General features: G+C 37.4%; 1 protein-coding gene across 2 annotated transcripts; it reads left to right on the top strand.

The window, feature by feature from the left end:
* The first annotated feature begins 2,308 nt into the window (after positions 1-2,308).
* Positions 2,309-18,635, top strand: capn3b (calpain 3b). Of its 2 annotated transcripts, XM_030405297.1 has the most exons (23): positions 2,309-2,868; positions 6,252-6,321; positions 7,517-7,635; positions 8,384-8,517; positions 8,993-9,161; positions 10,183-10,266; positions 10,359-10,450; positions 10,610-10,687; positions 10,973-11,133; positions 11,238-11,407; positions 11,510-11,521; positions 12,442-12,650; positions 12,796-12,832; positions 13,817-13,840; positions 14,054-14,140; positions 15,601-15,678; positions 15,795-15,852; positions 15,959-16,023; positions 16,779-16,847; positions 16,933-17,011; positions 17,339-17,455; positions 17,736-17,794; positions 18,164-18,635. In XM_030405297.1, exons 1-23 carry the CDS (start codon positions 2,551-2,553, stop codon positions 18,188-18,190), a joined length of 2,316 nt encoding a protein of 771 aa, XP_030261157.1. In that variant the 5' UTR covers positions 2,309-2,550; the 3' UTR covers positions 18,191-18,635. The 2 variants fall into 2 exon arrangements, with proteins under 2 accessions (XP_030261157.1, XP_030261158.1); XM_030405298.1 differs by lacking the exon at positions 13,817-13,840.
* The last annotated feature ends 36 nt before the right edge of the window (positions 18,636-18,671 follow it).

Raw genomic sequence — 18,671 nt, forward strand, 5'->3', positions numbered from 1 at the left:
ATACAGTGATATATACAATAAACTAGGTGTGACATTCAGACGTGAAGTAAAAAATAAAAATAAATTAGAAAAGGCAAAGTGTACAACTGCCCGCTGGCCTCAGACCTCTTGACCCCTGAAACTTCATAATTGGCTCTCCTGGTGAGTTGATTGATGATGACTTCAATTGAGACTGTTTGGTGACCAGGTAACTGTTACTTTAATCACATTTAAAACTATCCTTAAAAATCTAGTCCCTCATCTGCTCAATTAAATTCTACTATATATGTGCTTAAAAATATATAGTTATTTAAAATGTACATCAAGTTTCAGTCAGTCAGAACCTTATATTTTGTGAAATTATGATATATAGATACAACAAAAATCTGTTTTCATTCCATTAAGTCATTGCTTTTTATAATGATAATGATAATAATAATAATAATAATTGTGTAATACCGTAAACTGTGATACCATGAAAACGTGATGTTTTCTAAGATTAAATGTAGGTTTGTTTGCAAGAACAATAAGGCCGATCCTGCGTTATGATATAACCATATACCTTTGTCTTGAGAGTAACCTACTGTCAAAATCTAAGACAAGATAATCCTTTATTAGTCCCGCGACAGAGAAATTTGCATTATTACAGCTGCAAAGGGGCTAGAGAGAATCAATTAAAACAGTGATAATAAATGAGAAGAAAATGTAAAGAATATAAATATTTCATAAAAAGCAGTAAGAACAGTATAAATCGGAAACAATGCGAGAAGTTCTCCATCAGGGATGATAGTTAAGCTACCACCCTCCTTTCCCCCACCACCTGCACTGAGTCAAGGAGGTCACACCAGGACAGAGCTGGCCCTCTTGATCAGTTTGTCAAGTCTCTTCCTGTCAGCAGTATTGATGCCATTAGATTGAACATCTAGAAAATCTACACCATTCTTATTTTTGTTAACAAAATTATGTCTGCAAAAGGTCAATTTGGATATTCAGGATCTGTAAAATGCCATTTCCTTTTTTTTCCCGACCACTCATCATCCACGTTGGTTCACGTAGTTTTTAATCTCAATTTGTTAGAGTGTAGTAGGAGACATCAGATCTTGTTAACACACAACAGGATGTGCTGGTTAATTTTTGTGTTTCTGGGCATTGAACATGTAGTCTGCTGTGTACACTGTAGTTAATGGGAACTTAGGGGTGACAGGGCACCTGTGTCTGTGGTGGTCAGAGGGGAAAAATTAGCAAATTTCTGCGCTTTGACGTGGTCATGATCGCAGAGTCTGAACACACTTCTCTGCAGCTCATTATCTAAGACTGAGATGGAAGTCACTAGATGATCATGAATGCAATTCTGTGTTAAATTTATTTATTAAAACTACATGAGACCTACATGTACTGTAGAAGGCATAGTCAAAAAACTAATTGCCAGACAACACTGACCAATAATAGCTTAAAAAGTATCACAGGAGCCCATTTCTACCAGTGGAAAAAATTTTTATCATATTCAGAATGTCAAAATTAGAAATATTCATGGTTTTAGGTGAAAATTGTGAAAGAGCAATTCAGTGTTGTGTCATAATTTTGACCTGAGAAGTCAAATATTTAACTTATTGTCTGACTTAATAAATAAGAATAACGAACGAGCCACTCATAGTTTTCACTTACCATCAGTTTTACCATGAGACACAACAGACTTTGAGTCTAACTGCACAATTCTTGTCAAGAGGTCCATTCATCCTTGTTGATACTCGAACAAGAATGCAGATTTTCCGCAAACCTGGCAACCCTGCGCCCAGCAGCCCCCCCCGGTCTTATTTGATATGGGCAGAGACTGACAGAGAATCAGGCCAACTGAGCACCGAGCGACGATGACTGGTCTGTTCAGTCTGACCAGCTGGAGAGGAAGTCAATGTCAAGGCGGTTGTTTCACCACTAGGTGTCATTATAACTGGATGTAGAACTGAAGTTTGGAGTCATTATAATCCGGTAACTCACCTGGTGTATTAAAATAAGATGAATTTAGATAATATATTGAGAAATTATCAGTAGATATATAGGCTTGTTGTTAATTATAAGCACTAACTGTACACTTTTTATCCCCTCTGTCACATTTAAAGGCTAGTGCACACTTGATTTATGACCTGATTTTGATCAATCTTTTTCAAAAGTGCTTCCTCATATATTATCTTACATGTACAGATTTTGGAGAATCTCCCTGATAGGCACACTGTGATCTGAGAATCTTGTGACCTGGCCCGTGTCTCTCTTCGAGAAGCCTCCTCCCCTCCTTTAAACAGGCCTATATTTAGGTCCAGCCAGCTCCAGGGACACACCAGTGAGTGAGTGCCGGTGTCAGAGGCTGTTGGTTGGTGTGACCACTTATGCAGCAGTGACAGTACTTCCAGACAAATAAAGGAACTAAAAGTGATTACAGAGGACACAGGAAGTTTCTTCAGGCTGTTGTCACGTGTAAGGGAGGAGTCCTTGGTTTCTTCTTTTCTTTTTCTTTTTGCACTTTATAAACTGACTTTGCAACGGGAACACCGAAGGCTGAAGTGTTCACTGATAAAAATGGGGGACGAGACATATAAAGGGAAAGTTCCTCTCGTTGAGGACACAAAGGTGAAAGTGCTTTATGAGACTCAAGCATCAGCTGGGCCTGATGACAAAGCTGAATACCCTCCTGCTGGGACTAACTCCATCTACTCTGCGATTCTGAGCAGAAACGAGGCCGTCAAGGATGCCAAGCGCCTTAAGACTTTTTTGGAGCTGCGAGACAAATACGTGAAGAAGAAGGTGGTGTTTGAAGACCCTCTGTTCCCCGCAAACGACTCCTCGCTCTTCTACAGTCACAAGTCTGCCATGAAGATCGAGTGGAAGCGTCCCTCGGTGAGTGCCAGCCGCGTGCCACGCAAAAGTGAACCCTTCTCCAAAGTGCCTGTGTTTCTCATCACTTCCTCCACAACACACGGGGTCGGGTGGCCACAGGGTTGCGGATGCATAGCTCCGGGTTGTCACCTTCTACAATCACAGACAGCTGACTCTCACACAGGAGGCCTTCCAACACAAATGGTTCTGACTTAGCCCTGAATCTGGCGAAAGATATTTAGTTTCGTCCTGCATTGTCACCTCAAAGTGCCAATATACTTACATGCAAACACTAATAGACAGAAAAGCGGACAAGGTGATCGACACAAACCCCGAACCAGCCAGCCAAGTAAAAGTACTCTGTTGCAGTGTTGTCAGCAAAAATCAGAGAGCTCTTTCAATTCAAAGTGATCCATATCAGCCTGTTATATTATTATATGTCAGACTGCGTGATAGTTTGTGCATCATCAGATCATTATTATTATTATCGGTGGATAAGTTGCTTTTTTCTATCGAATGTTTTTGTCATGGTGGAGCTATTTAACACAAGTGCACCTCAATATTAAATCCTTCGGCCTGATATCCAAGATCGCAATATCTGTGTATTGGTTGACACATTTTTGTTTCAGTGATCTCTGATGTTGTTATTGAACAGCTGTCACAAGGATGTTTTACAGTTTAACAGCAAACTTTATCGACCAAAATGACATCAGTGCACTGAAACGGTGCATGTCTCCAGGGAAATGTGTTATCGTCTTTAAAAAAAGACAAACTGTATAAAAAGTGCTGTATATTTGACTATATAGTGACATGTTGTAGGGCAGTCCAAATGTATCTTGTTATTCATAATACCATGAATAAGTAGTTCCCTCAATGTATCCCACAATGCATTGTGTAAAGTATTGCTCAACCAGAGGTCACTACCCAAACATTACATGCCATCAAGCACTGAGATCAGCCTGATATGTTGCTGTTCCACATGTGATATATGTTGCTCATCATATCATTTTGAGGTGCTATTTACAGTCTTTATGCTAAGCTAACTGGCTGTGGTTTTATATTTACCTCGAAGACATGAGAGTGGTAGGCTCATCAATCCTCTTGTTAATTCCGGTCATTAGAGCAAATGAATGCCTTCTTCCTAAAATGATTAACAATCAAAAAAGATTTTTTTTTTAAAGCAGCATTGAATAGAAAAAAACTTAAGTGAAGTGCAGAACTTGAGTAAAAGTAATTAGTTACTTTCAATCACTGCCCAATCTGATTAGATTAGATTAGACTTCTCTCAGGTTTATGTGATTGGCAAGGACACTTATGAAAGATGAATTCCCACAATATTATTAAATTTATTGTAGCACTATTATAAGCATAAATCAGGTCCAAATATATCGATATGCTTTTATTCTAATTCAGGTGAACACATGTGATAGACTGAACATAGAAATGATCCAGTGTAACATGTCTCTGAAACTTGATCGTTGCTTAATGACTCATGATGAATGCAGCTCCAGCTTTTCAGCTGAGATTAGTGATACATGAATCCCGTCCAGGGTTCAGCAGGAGAGCACGCTCTAAATCTGGAACATGAGGCAGCATTGTACGACCTCAATTACGGTTAGATGTGTGACGAGGGGAACACGGCCACTGCTGTGAATCCCCTGAATCAAAACTTGATTTCTGATTATTTCATCCCTTCTATGACCCTCTTTCTTGTTATAAAACCTTTTAAACTGTATATTTTGGATAATATAGACGTAAGAAAATGCTGCTTGATAAGTGTGCATGACTTGTTTTCAAAAGGTCAAACTGACAGACGCTACAGGCGAAAGGTAATTTTCTGAAATTACATGTTGAAATGCTCAAATGACGCATTATCTAATTACATATTGGCTAATTTCTCTTATATTTCCAGAACCAAAGTCTGGCCATTAGATCAAGTTCATGTTGACACATCATAGGCAAAGGTTTTAGAGAGGGTATTGAATATCGCTTTTTCATCACTCCATAATTCAGAAAATACAGCCATGAAATACATTTTTGCCACATTTTTAATAAATCTGACTATGAATAAAACATGAACAAATGACTGTGTAAAAGCCTTCAAAATATAGATGGGATCGAAACTTTTTTTTAAGTGCAGCCAAAGTGGAGCTTTATGGCTGAGAAAAGATCCATTTTGAGAAAACGGACTGTAAAAATATGTATTTTAAACTTCTGCAAATGTTTAGACAAGATTTCCTGTGTAGTTTCTCCCCTTGAAGACCAAAAGTTCCCAACAGACTTGACTTTTAACCCCTCTTCACATGTTTTGGTGTTGATTTTTGTATTTTTTTATTCTCTAATTGTCTTATTTGAAGGACTTGTAGAGGCCTGAAAGGTTCAAATATCCAATATTTTCAAGAATAACATAGCCTGTAATACTGTCCAGAGGTCAAAGAATGAGAATAATAAATCACAAAATCCATTCAGTAAGAGTGTGAATACATGATAGAGATGGGTGATAATTTAGTCATTTCCAGTAGGACCAGAGACACAGTCCATAACTCTGCCTTGACAGAAATACATAGTTATGAGGTGAAGGCTCACACAACGTTATCACTTGTTTAGACGACTAACAGGTCGTGACCAGGAGACCTCCAGCAGCTGCCTCCTCATAAATATGCAGCGAATGCAGAGGGGGTTTCATGGTCCGAGGAGGTCCGACTCAGCCAGGGGAATTTCTCCCACCCGCTTTCAGTTTCAGGGTCATGTCCTCATATTATGAATCAGGTCAGGTGTGGATTTGTAAATACAGATATTAAATTGTGGTGAGTTTTTAGATGTTGACCAATACCAAATGATGTAAAAAAAAAAAAAAATGAAATGAAATTCAAAAATGGGAGTATACATGCACAGCCAAGACTAAAAAAGTGCAGGTGCTGTGTTGAAAAGTAACAAAACAAAACACTGAAATGAATTTCAGTAACAAGTTCAAGAAAAATCTGCCAAAGTTCTCAAATGAAAATGAAGTGCTGAATACATAAACACGATGAAATTAAAGATGCAATTTATGACAACTTGCTTTGAACTGAGTTCAGTTGATAAAAGAAATGACTGACACGATCAACTGTTTAAATCAAACAGTTGATCGTGTAGTATTTTTGTCCAAGGAGCAACATTACCTGGTATGTCTTTTGACAACAAGGAGAACATGTTGTCCTGCTGGAGAATTCAGACCTGAAATAAAGCTAAACAAGTATGTGTCCTTGTTATAGAGATTGGATCAATACATTTAAAAATGGCAATAGTGCATCTTCCATTTCATTTGATTTCACAGTGTGAAAAACAATGAGAACCGTGGCATTGATATTTTGCAACATGCTCACAAATCACACCCTCTAACTCTCTCTTTTTCTCTCTGACAGGAAATTTGTGAAAACCCCCAGTTCATCATCGATGGAGCCAATCGGACAGACATCTGTCAGGGAGAATTGGGTAACATTTAAACAGTTTCTGCTTTCGAACAAGTGATTCAAATGTACTGAAGTACACAGTGCTGTTGGGGGGGTGGAACTGGAATGGGGAACTGAACAAACTGATTACTGATTACTGACTTTCCCTGATTCTCCAGGCTATATATCAAACCTGTATGGTGCATACAAAGACCCCTTTTCTGGTGAAACATTACCATAGATAGACATTTGTGAATTTGAGGAACAATGATATTTTTTTAGGGGCGCCGTTTAGCTCAGTTGGTAGAGTGCGTGTCCCATGTGCTGAGGCTCTGCAGCAGACCCAGGTTCGACTCCCGGCCCGGGTCCCTTTGCTGCGTGTCACTCCCCCTCTCTCTCTCCCTGTTTCCTGTCATATCTTCAGCTGTACTGTCAAAAAAGGCCAAAAAAATAATATTTTTTTAAATAAATAGTAATCAATTTTCTAATTGTTGTTTTTTTTTTAATTGAACTTCTGTAAAGCCTTCTAGTTCTCAGTAGTTCACAGTCTAGTAATGAGTACCCTTATCATGCTGTGTTGTGTCCTTAAATTTGAACGGAATTAGGCCTGGAAAGTCCTTGAAAAGTCCTTTAATTTAATATCTAAATAAGGAAAAGAATAAAAAAAAATATATATATATATATATATATTATATATATATATATATATATATATATATATATATATATATATATATATATTTAACTATACTATACTATACTATACTATACTATTTAACTATATTTAACTATGGAATCATTTGTGTATTTATATATTTAGTTTTGGCCCTAATAACCCTCCAAATACAACAGGGGAAAATGAAGAAGAAACAACTAATTCAGCTGCTTTAGAGTCCAATCAATGTCCTACAAAAGGTTGTGCAAATTAAGTTTCTAACAGAGAACTTAAAATGTGTCTCAGCTTAAGACAGCTACTTATACCTTCTGTACGAGCAGATAAAGTCCTGAGACACGTCAACAAACTGAAGTACAGCCAAGACATGTGGGATGGAAACTAGAGTTGTGAATATGCTGAGCAGCTGCAGTAACTGAGAATTAACCTTACCCCTACTGATACACCTGGGAGCTGTTGATGACACCTGCAGCAACGTAGTTTTAATCTGTGACAACTGCAGCACTTGACGAAGCGGTATGCTTGGATCAATTGTTTTCGTAGCTCATGAATCTGCTGTTGACAGGTGACTGCTGGTTGCTGGCTGCCATCGCCTGTCTGACAGTCAATGAGAAGCTGCTGTACAGAGTGATTCCCCCCGATCAGAGCTTCACTGAGAACTACGCTGGCATCTTCCATTTCCAGGTTTTTAAATGGATATTTGACATATTGAGCATTTTGTTGTAGTGGCTCTTAGACATTCAGCGTGAAGGATATCTATGGATATATGGCAGAAGTGTAATATAATAATAATTCATTCATTCATTCATTCATTCATTCATTCATTATAATGTAAATACTATATGATTTCATACAGTACTTTACAATACGATAGGATACGTAACGATATGATACACTTCCATAAAGTACAATGTGATATGATACAATATCAAATACTTTTTTTAATGCTGTAACGTGCAACTGTGTATACAAAACACACAAGACACACAATAGGGAAAAGCAAACACATTTAAAGGCAGTGGAAAAGGTGCCGGCACAGGACCACACTAAATGAATAAATAGTGTTAACAATACGATGTGACATATGATTCTTGACGTATGATTTTTTTGCGTGTTATTTCGGATATTAACAGAAAATTGCAGGACAGAAAATAACTGTAAGTTACATAGTTTGTCTACCAGAGAGCACTGAGTTTAATGAAGTTTATTGTTTTACTGTAAAATGTCCCATTAAGAGTGTATCTAGGTCATAATTTTTTAACAACAAAATTTTAGGGAGCCTTGATATTAAAGAAATAGTTCAACACTATGGAAACTATGCTTTCTGACGAGAATGCCCCCAAAAACAGCAAAGTAAATAAAACAAGACATAACAAGTTATAGTTATATATCCTCCGTCTAATTACTGCATGTTCTTTCTTTTGATACTCAGTTCTGGCGTTATGGCGAATGGATCGATGTGGTTGTGGACGACCGCATCCCCACCTGCAACAACAAGCTGGTTTTCACCAAATCTTTCAGGAATAACGAGTTCTGGAGCGCCCTTTTGGAAAAAGCTTACGCAAAGTAAGTACAGTCTGTTAATGTCCACTGCAAAGCCCTCCGTGATGTTATTTCATTCAGCTGAGTTCAGGGCTTTCAGTTCGTGTGAAGACAGGTCAAGCCTGGTGAACATGAAACCATTTCAGGTGTTTTAGATGCAGAGTCACCGGTTTTCATCGGTTTCAGTGAAGACACAAGGAAATCATCCCACTGACATCAAAATAGTGCCACTTGATCTAAAAAAATGATTGATGCTTGAAACTAATGAACTCTTGTCTCATTTGCATAATATCTAAGCTTATTTCAGCTGAAACAATCATTAAGATTCAAGTATCTCATTAAGATGTATTCTTTTGCAGTGTAGTGACAGTAAGCCGGCACACAACTCGCCTGTCCTCATGTTTCACAAATTGGCAGCAGACACAGTGTAGAATCCGTGCCTTACATGTCATACACTATATGTCAACGCAGACAGCAGAATGATTGACCTCTCTCTCAGGTTGCACGGGTCTTATGAGGCACTGAAAGGGGGCAACACCTTGGAAGCCATGGAGGATTTCACGGGTGGTGTTACGGAGTTCTTCGAGCTGTCTGAGGCGCCCAAAGACCTCTACAGCATCATGAGGAAGGCGCTGCAGAGAGGCTCGCTGATGGGCTGCTCCATAGATGTGAGTGGGTCACGAAAAAGAGCAAAGTAAAGATGGGAAGAAGTCACAAAGTGCAGAGATGAAAAAGATCGCTGGGACTGAACACAACAGAAAAACAGGAAAACAGACATGGTGTTCATAGATGAGCCGTGCAACAACACAAATTTAATTCAACATCAGCTGCAAGGAGGAGGAGGTGGACATGTAAAAAATAGAACAAGAAACCTCATTAATAAACATTTATTTATATAGATACATTTATTTTCAGCCTTTGTCCCTCTATCTAGAGATAGAAAGCACACTGTTAAAAATACTACATTACCTGTGAAAGTCCTGTACAGGTATGCACATATGATAAGGAAAATGTACTTTAGGTACCTCAATGCAGAAAAATGGCTCTGTGACTCTTCTTATATCATACAGTATGTCATTAGATTATTATTACTCACGCATTCATGTAAAAGCAGAATTTCGATGTCGCAACTGGCTGAGGTGGAGTTACTTTTTCGCTATCTTGCATAGCACCGCAGCTAATGATTCATTTTAGATTGTTTTCTCCATTAACCAGTTGTTAACATCTTTTAACAATGATTGTTTTTTTGCCAACCAACTCTAAATCATTTAGATTTATTAAAAGTAAATCTAAATAATCCTCAAATTTGTGAAGCTGTAACCATGAAATTGTATTATATGAAAAATGGCCGTCAACAAAGTGATTAACTGTCTGTCAGTCGACTAATTGATTAATCCAATGGTAATTCCAGAATAGATTATTACATTATTATGAGCTCTTTGACAGTTTTGAATGCAATATTAATTTGTAGAGTTACTCATAACTAAAGCTGTGAATTATAGTGGAGTAGAAGTAGAAAAGAGAAAGACCAAGTACCTCAAATCTTTTTCCTTTTTGATTTCAGGAAACCTAGATTGTAACCATGAAGTTCAGAACAAATACATTGATAAAGAATATCTTTTAGTGAGATGTATTGCCTTGAAAATCCAGCCTGAACTTTGCTCTATGTGTGCTGTATCTGCTTTTCAGGTTTTTTCAGCCAGTGAACTGGAGTCTCGGACTGATCTGGGGCTGGTGAGGGGTCATGCCTACTCCATCATCGGCCTGGAGGAGGTAAAGTAAAATGTCTATGTACTCAAAATGCAGATTTGTTTGTAAAGGAAGATCTTTTAAAGAAATGCTAACAAGTTGTTTTTTGTTTCTAGTGTGACGAAGTTGCAAAGAACACCAAAGTTCGCCTGATTCGCCTGCGCAATCCCTGGGGTTTCGTGCTGTGGAAAGGACCATGGAGTGTAAAGTAGGATAAAAAAAAACAATGATATATTATATGAAGCCTCTTACTGTCGTTCAAAAACAGAGATTTATTTCCAAAAATATGACCCAGGCTTGACTAATGCTGCATTATGATAGTCTTTACTTAATTCTTTATTATTCCTTTGATTTCATTTTTCCACAGTTCAAAGGAATGGTCGACCATTTCCACTGCAGACAGGGAAAACCTAAAGAAACAGACGATAGAAACGAGTGAGTTCTGGTGAGTAGTAGAGTCTTTCACATCTTTAATTTTGGCTCCTTCTGCAGTTTAGTCGGGAGTAAAATCAACTTTAAAGATATAATAATGAAGCTCAAAACTTGTTTGTCATGTTGTCAGTCTAACAGACTCAAATTCTTATGTTTATCCTCATAATAATACAATATTCATTTAGCTTTGCAGTTGCCTCCCATAAGATGTAACAAAGGCTTTTTCTTAAGACCTCTCAAATGTGGGTAAAATGGAAGAAACCAGAGGACAAGCTTCCTCTTTCATGTTCCCCTCCAGGATGTCTTTTGATGATTTTAAGAGGAACTTCACCAAGCTGGAGATGTGTAACCTGACCCCTGACACACTGCAGTGTGATGAGAGACACAGCTGGACGGTGTCCGTCAATGAGGGTCGTTGGGTGAGGGGCAGCTCTGCTGGAGGCTGCAGGAACTTCCCAGGTAGGCCCTCGCTGTTTTCTACCTCCAGCTTTTATTGTAGCTTGTATTCCTCTAAAAGCCAAAATTTAGCGAATCTTTCTGTCTTCACTTCTTGCGTTTTACAGAAACGTTCTGGACGAACCCTCAGTATCGGCTGAAGCTGTACGAAGAGGATGACGACCCAGAGGACGGGAACATGGCCTGCACTCTCGTTGTGGCTCTGATGCAGAAAGGTCGAAGGATGCAGCGTCATCAAGGAGCCAGATTCCTCACCATTGGATTTTCCATCTACCAGGTACTGAGGACATGACAGTATATCACTGAGATTTCCCAAGACACTGGATAAGCTGATGCACACTTACTGGAGTTAAACCCAACTTCTTCTATGTGCCTGCAGGTCCCAAAGGAGGTATGCCCATGTTGGAGAAGGATGTTATTAAATGAAGTCAGTGCTTTCACAGCATTGACCTGTATCTGCAGAGAGCCCTGTTTCTTTGTGTGTCTGTGTATGATTTAACATTATATGTGGTGGTAGTGGTACAGGTTGAGACCTCTATGTCATCAGTGAACATTAGATCAAATACTTTTTGTATAAGAAAAATAATATTAGCAAAAATTTTTGTGGGGCATGATAAATGACTCAAATGCTAAACCTTGTCATCGAAATGCTTTGCCTTTAAGATGTATGTCGATTGATTTAACATCGGTTCCAACACCTGATGTACTATAGCGAATATAGCACCTCCAGCATGTCTAATACTTTTACTCCGAAATGTAGAAGATGCATTATTAAAGAAGAAGATACAAAAATCTTGTTTTATCTGTACACTGAATATAAAGCTCACACCAACAGCCAGTTAGCTTAGCAGAGCATAAATATGTGAAGCGGCGGGAAACGGCCAGCCAGGCTCTGTTTAAGAACTTGCTGCACTTGCACTCGGCCAAGAAATAGTCCAGCACATAATCATACGTGACCCCACAACTTTTATTTTTTTTATGCATTGTTTTTTTCTACAGATTATACCAATAAGATATAAAATGTTAGTTACAGAGCTTTAGATGAGCTGGTAGGCTAATTTCGTTACCCTTTGCAAAGCCAGGCCAATTGTTTCCACCTGTTTCTAATTTTCACGCTAAGCTAAGCTATGCTATGCTAAGCTAAGCTATGCTAAGCTAAACAGCTGCCAGCAGTAGCTTCATACTTATCCTACAAACACAAGAGTGGTACGAAAGCAAATACACTTAGTGCCTGACATTTTTTAACTGTTTTCCTTATTTTTTATTTACGTTACTATTTCCACGCTTTCTCTGTTTTCTTTCCAATCATAGATGTGTGGACAGAATCAGCATCTGCAGAAGGACTTTTTCCTGTACACAGCCTCCAAGGCTAAATGCAAGACCTACATTAACCTGCGGGAGGTCACGGAGCGGTTCCGTCTGCCCCCGGGGGAGTATGTCATCATCCCCACGACCTTTCAACCTCATCAAGAGGGAGAGTTCATTCTCAGGGTCTTCTCTGAGAAGCAGAGCACGTCTGAGTAAGGATCACGGAGGGTCGCAGGCCATATTTGGGACATTATTTTTGGGCAGTGCTCACCGTTAAAGCGCAAAATATATCAAAGCCTTTAAATGAAGTCCAACAATAACTAGCAGGGATCCTAATGTGTCTGTTTCTCTTCACAGGGAAGTGGAGAACACGATCGGCTCTGACCAAACACAGGTGTGTAAAGTGATTAAAGAAGAAGTGGGGTCATAATATATGTTGATATTTCTGACTGATATCGCAGTGGTGAAAGAACTTGGAACAAACCTCTGGGCTTAAAAAGAGTTCAGACACCATTTAAAAATGTAAACGTGACACAGATATTCAGGTGCTGTTGTATGAATCACTTAAACTGACAAAATGAAAAATGGATAAATAAATAAATCACTGCTCAAAGAATAAATAAATTAGATAAATAAATTAAAATAAATGTAGGTATAATTGGATTATAAAATCTCACATAAATTTAAATTTTCATCTGTGTTTATTTACCAATGTATAAATTCCCCTATGTATTTAATTTGTTTTACCATTTTATTTATACATTTCTAGTCTATTAATTTATGTATCTATTGAATTATGTTTTTTATCTTGCAATATGCAAAGGGAAAATCGTTTAAAAAAAGCTTAAATAAATTAACGTATAAATTGGTTAACAAATTAATGAAAAAGGAAATAGATGAATATTTAAATACATTTTAAACAGAATAAATACAAATGTAGTCAAGTCTATTAGCTAAAATTAAAATGTATTTATTTATCCATTTTTTATTTTGTCAGTTTAAGTGCTCCATACAACAGCACCTGAATCTTTAATGATCCATTAATTAATTTTTTAATTAAATTTAGATTTTGGCAGGTTCAGTCCTCCATACTGTTGCCCCCCTAATATCTAAAACAATATTAGGCTTCTTACTCCAACAAGAGTGTCACGTCTGTAACACTACACTGCCAGTCTGACTTTCAGATACTGTAAACCCCAGTGGTGTAGCATGCATATTTCATCAACCTCTTGAAATCTTTCTGTCTTGTCCCAATTCATACCATGAGTTCACTCATTGATTTTCCCTACAAGAGTAACTAACAGACTTGAAAATTAGTGTTTTCCTCCTTTTCATCTCATTTCATCCTTCTGTCCCTCCTTGTCTTATTGGCCATCAGCAAGACAAGAAAAAGAAAGAAAAGGTAAAGAATGAGAGTGGCAATAGCATTGTTAGACTGCTTTCAAACTTCCTCGCTGCTTCATTCCATTATGTCAGTGCTGGCAGTTATAGTTTGTGTCATAATCGCATGAATAGATTATAACTAAAGTGGAGTAACTATAAATTAACTCTCTCTTTTCTGTCTCTTATAACCCCTCTCTCCTTTTTCCAACCACTGCCATTACCCACATGCCAGCCTATTGTATTTGTGTCAGACAGAGCACGAGCCAACAAAGAAATCGAGCATGACGGCATTCTGGGAGAAAAGAAGAAGAAACCAAAGGTAATCAAAAGGAGCAAAAGTGTTATAGTTAAGCCAAAACACCAAACTGCAGCCACACAGCAAATAGCATCCAGAGACCTTTGCCCTGTCGTAATTTCTGGAGACTGAAGGCTCTGAAAGGCAATCTTGACCAGGTCAAATAACATTGGTGGGAATGAAACAATCGAGTCTGAAACCAGCAGGTCTCAAGTGACAGAGCTGCACCTGTTTTCCTGTAAGGCCTCAGTATATACAGGCCAAACCGTTTATGTTGTTCTCTAATGTGCTGCTCTCCTCTGGTACTATAAGGAAATGCATTCAGAGCTAATCACCAAATTTAGTTGTGCAGCAGGAGCAAACTGAAGAAATGGAAATACTTTTTATTTCAACATTCCTGATAAACACCAGAATGATCAAAGCATAACAACAGGAAAAGTAGTCACACATTTTCATTCGTACAATATTAATTTATATATTTACATATATATATGTGTGTGTGTGTGTGTGTATATATATATATATATATACATATATATATATCTATATATCTATATATATATATATATACACATATATATATATATATGTATATATATATATATATATATATATATATATATATATATATATATGTATATATATATATACTGATATTGTAAATCATCACAAAAAAATAAAAAAATAAAGATAACACATCACCTTAACCTCAAAGTAGGTAAAAGTCCCTGTTCAGTGGAATGGAGATAATCTCAATGCAGTAGCCAAACTGGATATTTTGTCAAAACTGTCTTTTGACATCGGTTTTACCATAAAAAAAAATATTTCGCAATGTATAATTTTCCAGAAAAACAAAACAAACAATAAACCAGTAACAGAGTAACTTCAGTTAAAGGCTACCTGGAGTCACAGCTAGCATTAGCTTAAACTTAGCCTACAAACTTTTTCCAGCCTGTTTCCTCTACTGAAAACAATATATTTTGTTAATCAACAGCTTAACTATTAAGTTTGTCATATCGCATTCGCAGAAGCGGATATAATCGGACATTATAAAGAAGCATGTTACTTTATGTTGTGACATATGTTATGTTATGTTATGTTATGGGACAATACATTTTTATCTTAACCTCTAATATCAAACTAATAATTTATTTCATTCATATTACTTATCTGAATTTCCAAAGTAACTACTGTAGGAGCTAAAGTTGTACATTATTTTAGTGGATATATAATAGTACAATAGTGACCTCTAAAATGTTGTGGAGTATAAAGGTGGCAGAAAATGAAATCATTCAAGTTAAGTACACATACTCAACCCTCAAATTTTAAACCTTTCATCCTCAACGTCACTGTAGTTAATGCTCTCTGCTATGATAGAGTGAATCTACAGACTTATTTTTCTTGAAAGCATTTCAGATTTTTTTTTTCCTTTTTTGTACCAGTAACTGTGTTTGTAAATCGATTCTTCCTTATCTGTCCCTTAGCGAAAATTACTTGAACCTGAGGAGGAGACTGAAGAGGAAAAACAGTTCAGAGCCATTTACGAACAGATTGCTGGTGAAGTGAGTAAACAGAGAGGAGATGGTGCTTAAAAGAGATAATGAGGAGAACACAGGACAGGCGTGGAAGTCTGAGTGAAATATTTGAGCTTATATTAAATACATCCTCCCTCTATCAGGACATGCAGATCTGTGCCAACGAACTTATGAAGGTCATGAAGAATGTCCTCGCCAAACGTGAGTACACTGTAAAGATTAAAGGAGAAAGAAGGAGAGATTAAAGGTCATTATTGTCGTCTTCCTCATTTGCTGGTCATTCATACCAAGCTGTCCGTTTCCACAGATAGTGAAATAAAGGCAGAGGGTTTCAGCCTTGAGACGTGTCGGAGCATGATTGCCCTGATGGATGTATCCTTTCAGTTCGGTAAAGCCAGAGGGATGTGTGTAGTAGTGTATATATAGGTGATAATGGCAGGCTGTTGGTAACTAACTGTGTCCTGTGGTTTATATGTACTAACAGGAAAAACATTTTTCCTGTATGCTTTAGTTTGGCAACCAGATATCCCATATATCAGTGATGCCATCTTACGGTGGTCATGTAATTTGGAGCCAGCGTCTATGCAGTAGTGACAAATCTATTTGACATGCAGCCTACTTTGAGTTTTTAGTTTGGACCACGTGCCATCTGCTATCATGGAGGTGGCAGGATTTATGACGTAAACTGTGGTCAGCCACCAGGGGGAGATCAATGCGTTTTGGCTTCACTTTTGGGGAGCTTTCATGTCTTAAGTCTCTATATACCGTACATTGGTAAAACCTTTATTATTTAAGATAAGAGATTAGAAAAGATAATCCTCTATTAATCCCCAGAGAGGAAAGTTAGATGTAACGTTAGATGAAATTAACATTTTACTGACAAAAGATGAATAAAAAATTGTAGAGCACTGAGGTAAGGAGGTATTGCCTTAATTTTCAGCAAAAGCTTTGGTAAATTGGAATTTAGTTAATAGTACATTCAAGAATCAATTGTCAATGAACCTTTGGTGACACTGTCATAATCTCATTCAATAGTAATAACATGAAAAGGGTAAAAAAAAAAAAAAAAAAAAAAAAAGGAAGATTTGGTGGTTTTGGTGGTTTTTCCATGGCTGAACCATTCTCAGACTGATGGAACAGGAAAGCTGAACCTGCAGGAGTTCAAACACTTGTGGAGAAAGATCAAAGCGTGGCAGGTGGGACCATTTTACCAACCTTAAGGTTTGCTCATGTTCAACAAATCTTTTTACTCTGACTGTTAATATCCCTGTGTGCTTTCAGCTGATCTTCAAACGTTACGATAAGGACAAAACCTGCTCCATCAGTAGTTTTGAGATGAGAAACGCAGTTAATGATGCAGGTGAGCAGCATCAAAGAAATACCTTTTGGGATTTAAACACTCACAGGATGTTGATCTTGACTGCCGTTTTTTTTTTTTTTTTTAGATTGAAGGGTTTTTCAGAGCTAATAATTTAAATTTCAAAACACTGGTAGCATATAGTCAGTGATTGGCTGTTCACAATAGGATTTAATATAATAATAATAATACTGTGTAAAAGTTCAATTTCTAATTTTGTTGCCAGCTTTGTCCTAACTCTTGTAAGAAATCCCTCTTTTTAGAAATCTGTAACGTGATATGAACTTTTGACCCTGTACCTGATCTGTGTTTTGTCCTCTGCACTCAAAGGGTTTCACCTCAACAACCAGTTATATGACATCATAGCCATGCGCTACGCAGATGAACACCTCAACATCAACTTTGACAGTTACATCTGCTGTTTTGTGAGGCTAGAGGGCATGTTTAGTAAGTACCAGGAGATATGTCAACTGAAAATGATCTGACAGACCCAAAGTGTTTAATAATGTAAAAGATGTAGTCATCAGCGTAGTGATTTACTTAATCCAAATACACCCTCTTTTTATGGAGTCACTGTTGATAAGAATACAGAATATTGTACCCTTTTTATGAATCTTTGCATAAACACATGCAACTCATAGGTCTCACTTACAGCAGCTTCAGCCAACTCCATTAGTTTAAGATTTCTAAAGGGATTAATGAAGACAAATGTATTGTGTCTCTACAGGGGCTTTCAATGCTTTTGACAAAGACGGTGATGGAATCATCAAACTGAATGTCCTGGAGGTAAGCCATTTTTGGTGTTTTTTACAAGATGATATCCTGAGTTTTTATGTAGAAGCAATTATTTTAATGCTAGTATCTAAAGATCTCAAGCTAACTTGTTATCTTGAGGAAACATCCTTTGCTATCTCCGGAAAATGACATAATCAGCCCGTTAGCAGGAGAAAATTGCAATCAGGTGTGCAATGCCTACATGTATAGATGGCATCTTGACAGCTGTAGCAACTGATGTAAGATGAAAGTGTCAGATTAGGTAGTACACATTATTGGTCATTGCATCAGACTGTACTTAAATCTTATTTATTTATATACATATTCTTAAATCATTCAAACGATCAGCCCATATTTGTTTTTCTTTTGCTCTCTTTGCAGTGGCTCCAGCTGACTATGTATTCTTAACTCGCCCACTTGATCACTGATGTAGCTGCAGACATTTAGTGCTCACGTTGATGACTTCAGTCCTGGGATCTTAATATGATATTTTTATGTGATATTTTGAGTTGAGTCACCACTCCAGCTACGAGGGTGTGGAGTAAAAGTCAACTTTATTTGACCTTATTCCTAAGAAACTGACATCTCATCAGTATTAAAGGTGATTCCTGGAACGTGTTCAGTTGTTTAGACTCTACAGTGTGGATGAGAGCAAGAGAATCTGTATAACCTGATAATTATATCACATCAGTGTTTGAAATGAAGCAGCGATACAAAATGAAGTAAAGAGGCAGTGTATTGAACAGATGTTTTTACAAATGTAGACCTAACCTTTGTTGCCATGTTGAACAAAATATGTGATGTGTAACTCAAAGCTAGAAATTTCAATGTTCAAAAATAAATGTTTGAATACAAGAACAGAGTAAATGCACATTTTGTATGACACACA

Source organism: Sparus aurata, chromosome 22 (genome assembly GCF_900880675.1).
Source record: "Sparus aurata chromosome 22, fSpaAur1.1, whole genome shotgun sequence".
Lineage (NCBI taxonomy): Eukaryota > Metazoa > Chordata > Actinopteri > Spariformes > Sparidae > Sparus > Sparus aurata.